General features: G+C 34.1%; 1 protein-coding gene across 1 annotated transcript; it reads left to right on the forward strand.

Annotated features, from left to right (window-relative positions):
• The first annotated feature begins 2,648 nt into the window (after window positions 1-2,648).
• LOC136230193 (uncharacterized) lies at window positions 2,649-8,387 on the forward strand. The gene is made up of 15 exons (XM_066019176.1): window positions 2,649-3,017; window positions 3,637-3,782; window positions 3,911-4,022; window positions 4,202-4,354; window positions 5,882-5,986; window positions 6,114-6,197; window positions 6,293-6,408; window positions 6,506-6,607; window positions 6,688-6,801; window positions 6,896-6,952; window positions 7,067-7,133; window positions 7,215-7,268; window positions 7,367-7,441; window positions 7,719-7,754; window positions 8,047-8,387. The coding sequence occupies exons 2-15, from the start codon at window positions 3,763-3,765 to the stop codon at window positions 8,158-8,160; spliced, it is 1,209 nt and encodes a 402-aa protein (XP_065875248.1). The 5' UTR covers window positions 2,649-3,017; window positions 3,637-3,762; the 3' UTR covers window positions 8,161-8,387.
• The last annotated feature ends 296 nt before the right edge of the window (window positions 8,388-8,683 follow it).

Raw genomic sequence — 8,683 nt, forward strand, 5'->3', positions numbered from 1 at the left:
CGAGGAATCTAAATTAATTTTAATCCATCCAGACGGAGGAGTAGACCAGCGGACTGGCAGAATCCTAGACGCCTGGGACCGACGAGGCAACAACTATAGTGTGTGAAGCAGATCAAGTGCAACAATTGAGTTCTAAACAGAGTCGAATGACAAAAGATCAGTCTGACGAATTTGAAGCAAAAAAGTCTTAGCGCGGAAAAATATTAGAGGAGAAATTTGAAAAAATGGAGTCGTTGCGGGTCTTCCAACTTACCTAAAGCATATGTAGGACTGCACTGCACCAAAGAGCCGAAATCTGGGAGCTAAACTTTTGATCCGCAGCCCAGCTAAGCAGCTCCACAACAGACGATGTGATAATTCACCGGCCAAACAGCAAGGACAGACTATGCCAAAGCACCTTATTAAACCAACAATCCACAAACAGATACTGCATGGACTTGCAATTCTCAAGGCATAAACAGCAACGTGAGACAATAAACATACCTCGAAGCCACAGAGCATTGTGGGTGGGGAGATAACCAAGCAGAGCGTGCCAACAAAAGAGAGAGTGTGCAGGCGGAATGTATTTTCGCCAAAGGAACTGATAAACCGCTAATGAAGAAGGTTGATTCCCCAGCTATGCATAGAAAAGCTTGACTGTGAAGCACTCCTTATCCATCGGGCACCAGATACAAATGTTAGAGGGGTTACGACCTCTCCGGATGGCAGTTATCGCACACAAGACCTCTTGAGGTAAATCAAGTAGATCCATCCAGACTCCATCCACTAGAAAATCTTTTAAAGTAGTAATGAGACGGAAAAGTACATGTTAAAATTAATATAAATGAGATTCTTCTTTTTAAAATATATATATCTAGGAATACTTAAAAAGTAATTTTTAGTCTCTTATTTCTCTTCCATCATGTTCAAAAACATATAAATCCATCTCGATCTTTCAGACCTGGTCAATAGTTGGATAAAGATGATGCTTGATGATCCATCACTTATGAATATGATTTTTCTTAAAGAGGACACAAGTAGAATAAGTTTATGTTTAAAAGATCATCATCTTGGACTATGATGAGAAACAAACAAAGTAAGAAAGAAAGAATAGATATAGAAAACAAGGTGTGAAAATTTGCCATCTTATAGTCCCTTTGGCTTTGCTAGGGTCTTGTGTCCAATTAAAATGTTTGAATTTTGTATATTATATAACTATTGCCGATTAAAATGTTTGAATTTTGTATATTATATAACTATTGCCGAAACCTATTTCGCTTTGAAATAAAAGATACATTTTGTGTTGTTATATATCTATAATCAATTTTAAAATATAGAGTGCAAATATATATTTCATTATTTATTTTGAGGATTTTAATTTTATCAAACATCCATTTACAAGGTCAATATTAAATTAAATATAGAAATATGTCTTGAGAAAAAAAATACCATGGTGTCTATAATATATTTTGGATTTAAAAATTAGTTAATTTTAGATTTCAATTCCTTAGCAATATAAGTCTAGGTAAACAAGAAATCACCTATATACATTCGTTATATTATATATGAATCTAAAAAGTGTTTTTCTTTTTCTTCAATTGTTTAACTATTTTATGAATTTGAATTACTTATAAAAAATAAAGGGTAATTAATTTATTAGTCCCTATATTTTACAAAACACACTGTTTAGTCTCTGTATTTTCAAAAACACACGGTAAAATCTCTAACGTTTTTCTCGGTGAACTGTTTAGTCACTGCCGTTAGACTCTCATGAAGATTCTGTTAGTCAATTTGGATTTGCGTTCTTATTTTCCTTTATTTTCCTTTCCTTTAAACTCTAATGCATCTGAAATCAACTTTGAGTGTTTTTCTTCTTGATTTTCTTCTTAATCGTTCAAATTCGTAAGCATTTGGTCTGTTCTTTTTCTTGTTCTCCATACAAATAACTTATTCTTTTCCTCTTCTGAAGTTTGAAGGTAAATAGTAAAGGGTAATTTAGTCATTTCTGAAGTCATAAACGGTAAAAAATCTAACAAACAGACGGAAGGACTAAACAATTCACTGAGAAAAAAGTTAGGGACCATACCATGTGTTTTTTAAAATACATGAACTAAAAAGTGTGTTTTGTCAAAATATAGGGACTAATAAATTAATTACCCAAAAATAAATTACATATTGTGAACTATAAACAAGAATGTAAATTTGTTTAAAATAAATTATTTGCATCTTTAAAATTGAAATACACTTTTTTTTTTTTTTTTTGAAAAGAAATTGAAATACACTTAAAATCCCAAAGTCCACCATTTGGACTATGCAGTGTTGTATATTTTACAAGACAAAACAGAAACAACAAAGAAAGAAAGTAATTAGCAAAAGCCAAATCAGAAAACATCATTTCCTCTTTCAAAACTAATCTTTTTTTGGTCAATGATGATATAAACAGAATTAGTTATTACCAAAAATAATAATAATAAACTAATTTCCAAATTACAGAAAATATGATATTATCTTGCTAAAAATGACATCAACTTGTTTGATTTTTCTAACTTTTTTTTTTTTGAAGAATGATTTTTCTGACCATGTTCTTTGAATTTTTCAAATTAAATTTAAGTGAGTAATTTAAATATCCTAATGGTCATGCCATTTATCTTAATAACATTTTAAATTTACTATTCATATATATCTAGATAAAAATCAAGTAATGGAAAATTGAATTTTCCAATTCCTTCCTCTCTTAAATGCCCCCTTCTGTTCCTCTTCTGCAGCTGCAAAATTCCCCTCTGAGCTCCTACAAAACGGAAAAACGAAATTCAACTTCTGCCTCTTCCTTTTTCCCGGGAAAGTTCTCCACTTGTGCGTTTTTATTCAAACTCGAGTACCCGATCACGATTATTCTCTCCAATTTTTGTTTGTTTTGAGTGTTTTGGGTTCTCTGTAGCCCAGATTCCGATTCTTAGAGAACTGGGTTTCTCGTGATTTAGTGGTTTGTAGACTTCTTCGTCTGATCTTGGTTTTGAATTGAGAATCTGATTATTCAGGTGAGTTCAATTTCAGTTTGGTCATGTTCAAAAATCTAGTAGATTTTTTCTTTTTCTCAAGTTCATAAAATTGTTAGTATTATTAGTTTCAGCTATGAGTGAATAGATTAAGTTCAATTGAAGCAATTCCGGTTAATTTCTTAAGCACCTGTATCTTGGTCGGTTTTTTTATTCTCTATCTTTCAACTTAAGCAAAAACAGTTGTTTATTTGGTATTAATTCTGATACCGCGGATCTGGGTTTTTTGTTGATTAAAAACTAAGATTCACTTCAGGTGTTTGTCAAAAGTCCTCTGAGAGTAGACTTCATTTTTTTCGATCAAAGCTACACCCCTTGCTTACCCATTAAAGTTGCTTGTAATATGTGGCAGAAGCTCATGCTTTTATAGGTGTTAAAGTTTGGAGGGATGCTTGTTCGTTGGATTGAGTATAGCCTGCAATAATTTTCTTTTTTTAGTATTGGGAATTTGAATTCCAAAATTGGTATATAGGTATCAATTTCAGGATGGGTTTGAGATGCTTGAACGTTGTGAAGAAGTTAGATATGTTTAATTGAAGTTCTTCTGATCTGGATTCTTGAGATAGTGTTCTTGTACAGATACTTATATCCTTTTATGCAGGTCCTCCATTTGATCCTTGAAGGTTTCAATATATTCTACAGGAAATTGGGAACTCGGAATCTATTTAGCAACCAGAGCTCTGACATGCTGTATTACTTCTCACATTCTTTGTGAATTGTAAATTAAATGGGAACACTTTCGCGAAGGTTAGGATCGTCTTATGCTTTTTTCAATGGAACCTTTTCAATTTCCCTTTCCTGTATGTGAAAGTTTTCTGAAATCTTCATATAACGACAACTTCAATAATTGAAAGTTTGAATTATTGTTGCTGCAGTCCGGTTAGTAAAAAACCAAATGAAACAATGAGGGTTATTGTATCAACTTTTCTTGGAGTAGTTCTTGGCTTCTTGATAGGGGTATCTTTTCCAAGTTTGTCATTGACCAAGGTGTGCAAATTTTGTTTTTTCTTTCAGGTTTTTCTGTGCTTATTATTGAATGTCTTCTGCTTCTTTCTTCTTTCTTTTTTTGCCCTCCGCATGTGTATTGTTTGTTATGATTATTGTTTCTTATATTTCTTATATGCTATATGTTAAAATGTTGCATTGCCTGTAACTTTGTTTGACAGCTGAATCTCTCATCCAGCCTTCTTCCTTCCATTGATCTTTCATATGTTGATGACAAAAAACTAGGCTTCTCAACACCAACTGTAACCCATTCTTGGATGTCAAGGAAGAAAAACAAACCAGTTGAAACGCAAAATTTAAATGATACGTCGAAGGTATGTGCGAAATCCTTATTCATCACCCTCTTATGTTGCTCATAATCACTAAGCACTTTATTTCAATTTGTTGCCTTTATAAAGTGGCTCTCCTGGCGTCTATTTGTTCTGAATAAGTCTTGAGAATCTGGAAGAAACTAAGTAAATTAGGAAAGGATTCCATCTTTCACATAGTCTGGTCATTCCATTCAAGCTTGAAATCGTTTGTTTAGCTTAAGATTTTCAGAATCTGCCAATTTACTAGCAACTATCCTTATCTTCTTCAGCACATGTGTCTTTCTGGTTGTTTTGTAAAAAGAAAATCACTACTGCAAACTGCTGCTTCTCTAGTTCAATTTAGATCAACTTCCATACACTTGGTCATTAAGGGAGTGGCGTATTTCTTAATAAAAAAATGTCTACAGTATTGCCACCACTGTTATTAGAATCTTCCGATTCACGATTCGTACGATTCGAGTCGATTCAACTCTATTTCAAGCCGGATTTATAGGGAGAATCTAAATTATCAGAGAATCTTACAATTCACGATTCGAATTGTACGATTCAAGTCAATTCAGCTCTATTTCGAGCCGGATCGATTGGGCGAATCTAAATATCACAGATTCCAGATTGTTATTTAGGAAAACTATAACTCTAATTGAGGAAGGAGATAAATTAGTGGAAAAAGAACCAATGAGAAATTTAAAGAATAAGAAATAAGATTATTATAATTAATTAACAAATTAACATGATTTTCCAATTTCAATATGCAAGTCTCTCATCCCATTTAGAAAACGTCTTTACTTTGTCGTGGTGCAACAACAGTTGATCAGAACCAAATTATCTTCATCATCGTTCATCAAAAACTTGAACAACAGAAACTACTAAACTCACTCTAGACTAATATTTGATAGTATTTTAAGTTCAACATGGTAAAGATTTTATTTTTTATAATATTATGAATTTGAACCGAATCTTACGATTCAATTCAATTCACGAGTCACGATTCACAAAATGAGGATTTCAATTCACGAGTCGAATCTCGATTTGACAACTATGATTGCCACTACTGCTCCGATATTTCCTCTTTTTTTTTTGTGTTCTTCCTTAGGATAGATTATGTGGCATTCAAGTGCTTGGATAGTGTTGATATTATGGTCTCACGCTTAAAATAGTAGCAAAGAGAGGTTCCCCAATTTCATTCTCAGAATAGCAAGGAATTTTGACATGATTTTAATGTCTTTCGTAGTTGCCAAAAGAAATGCTAAAATTCACCATCACTTTAGCTGATAATTTCAGATTCTATGGTGTAGAAATTTTATCAGCAGCTATTTGTCGTGGCTTTTTGTCACAAGAAAACCTGTAGAATGTATACAAGAATGTTTTCTTGTTGTAAAAATAGGCTGTGTTTACGTGATTACAGTTGAATAGAAGAGATGCCTCCAAGATCGCATTGGACACATGCACCGCCTTTCTTCTAAGGTGCACATAGATGCAATGTGGTGTGTATCCAAATTTTTCTCTCATTTCACACTTATGATTTCTCAGATCTGGGTCCCTTCAAATCCCCGAGGTGCAGAGAGACTGGCACCAGGAATCATTGAAGCTGAATCAGATTACTATCCCCGCAGATTGTGGGGTCAGCCCAGTGAGGTGTGTATTTTAGGACCACTTTTATATACAATCTACCTTCAACTTTGAACTCCCATAGTGTAACATCAGCTATCTATTATTGTTTTTGCTGGATTTCCTCTGATGTTTGATGAAATTCGTATCTTAGGACTTGACCAGCACCCCGAAATATCTTGTAACCTTCACAGTTGGCTATGATCAGAAAAAGAATATTGATGCAAATGTTAAAAAGGTCAGCCCCTCTATCTCCGTGCATGCATTACACCACGTATTCCGTTTCACCTTTAGGCAACTATGAATGTGTGTCTGAATTTGTTCCTCTTGCAGTTCTCAGAGAATTTCCAAATACTTCTTTTCCATTATGATGGACGGGTGAGTGAATGGGATGAATTTGAGTGGTCCAAGCGGGCTATTCATGTCAGTGTTCGGAAGCAGACCAAATGGTAAGGGATATTTGAAAACTTGTGTGACTGGTTAGGAGTCCGAATCCAAATGGCATGACTGAATGGTAAACTTAAAGACTCCAAATTTTTGTGATAGGTGGTATGCGAAGCGTTTTCTGCACCCTGATATTATTGCACCATATGACTACATATTCATCTGGGATGAAGATCTGGGAGTTGAGCATTTTAACGGAGAAGAGTAAGTATTAGACTTACAATTTTACTTTTCTTGTCATTTTCAGTTTGACTGAAAGCTTGATTATGTTTATGCAAATCCAGATATTTAAAATTAGTGAAGAAGCATGGTTTGGAGATATCACAGCCTGGATTGGAACCTAATAAAGGCTTAACCTGGCAGATGACAAAGAGAAGAGGCGATCGCGAAGTTCACAAGTAAGAATGATTTGATAACTATGCAGTTTCTTTATTGAATAAAAATGTTCATTTTCTGAGCTCATTTTGATATTTTCTTCCCAATTGCTGTCAGAATAACAGAAGAGAAACCAGGTTGGTGCACCGACCCACATCTACCACCCTGTGCAGCGTATGTAACTTCCAGCTCTCTCTTTTTATTTTGATATTTACCTTTGGATTCGGAGTCGTACTTCATCATACAGCAGGGAATCAGATACTTGAAGAGTTTGTCTCATGGTTGCAGGTTTGTTGAGATTATGGCTCCAGTGTTTTCACGAGATGCATGGCGTTGTGTATGGCATATGATTCAGGTATGCAACCATTCAGCTAGCCTTTCCTTCCCCCTTGTCATGCTGCTATAAAGTTTGATTGCTGTACTCCGTAATTTGCAGAATGACTTGGTGCACGGATGGGGTCTCGATTTTGCTCTTAGAAAATGTGTAGATGTAAGTAACTTACATTTGTCTTATTTAATTGACAATACCATTTTTCTTGTCAAATGTTACATTCTCATCTACCAAATAACTTTTATATTGAAAACCAGCCTGCCCATGAGAAGATAGGAGTTGTTGATTCTCAATGGATTGTTCATCAAACTGTTCCCTCTCTCGGGAACCAGGTAAAATAATATCATAGGCTTCAATCTTTTCTCTTTCCTCATCTCACAAATTAGGGGTGACAATTTCTAACACAATAACACGATTTACAGAGACAACTTACTGACACGAAATGATTGACATGATTATCATTTTTCTTGCATTTATATCATATATATTCGATTATGCAAAACACATATATTTACACGATAACACGAATTGCCACCCCTAGCTCAAATTCATTTGAAATATGCCGAGATCAAATACTTATCACTTTTCATTATTCGTTGCTTTTGGTAGGGCGAGTCGCAAAATGGGAAGGCACCATGGCAAGGGGTATGTTAAGCATTTTATTCATATCAGATGATTTTACTTACTGTACTTAGCACAATTCGTCTTTTGGCCCCTCTACTTCAATTTTGACACATTTAAGTTAACTTTGTGTGAAGAATTTGAAGTACACAACGATGCACAATCGGACACACCTTTAACAACACTTTAAATATACTATTAACGGAACCGAATAGGCGAATTTTATGAAAAATTGAAGTAGTGTTGAAGAAAAATGAGAGAAATTGTGTAAAGTATAGAGCAATGTTGAGTTGTTTACTGAAGTTTGATTTTGCAGGTGAGGGATAGGTGCAGGAAGGAATGGACAATGTTCCAAAACAGAATGACAACAGCTGAAAAGGCTTATTTTATGGAAAGGGAAATGGAATCTTCCAATTCCACAGCTCATTGATGAGCTAGAGTGACAGCAACTTTCACAGGAGCTCCTCTCACAGCTTGAGGTTTAAATTAGAAGAGTATATTGTTGTAATCATAACAGGTATTTATATTTTGCTAATCATAATTTTCACCTCTTAAGCTAAAATGCATCATAAACCCTTGTAGAGGTCTCATTGAGGGGAATGAAAATCCCCCTGTAAAATGATTTTTATTATATATATTATTTTTATTATTCCTTTATTTTCAAATTATATTTTATTTCGGATGAAACGAAATTACATGTAAGATAACTAAAAAATAAAAAAGCATCTCGAAGTTTTTGATCTTTTGAACGTTTATATATTGAACTTTCGTGTAATAGATTTTATAGTTTTAAAGATTTGTATGAAGTGGGTACTGGGAAGAGATAACAAAGTGCTTCTTTCTTAAATCTCCAAATGGAGAGGATGACTTCTCAAACATGTAATTTGAGATGTGGATAGAATGAGTTCTGCGACTAATTTGGTGTTTGATGAAACTTAAATGATAAGTAATTG

The sequence above is a fragment of the Euphorbia lathyris genome, chromosome 5 (genome assembly GCF_963576675.1).
Source record: "Euphorbia lathyris chromosome 5, ddEupLath1.1, whole genome shotgun sequence".
NCBI classification, from domain to species: Eukaryota; Viridiplantae; Streptophyta; class Magnoliopsida; order Malpighiales; family Euphorbiaceae; genus Euphorbia; species Euphorbia lathyris.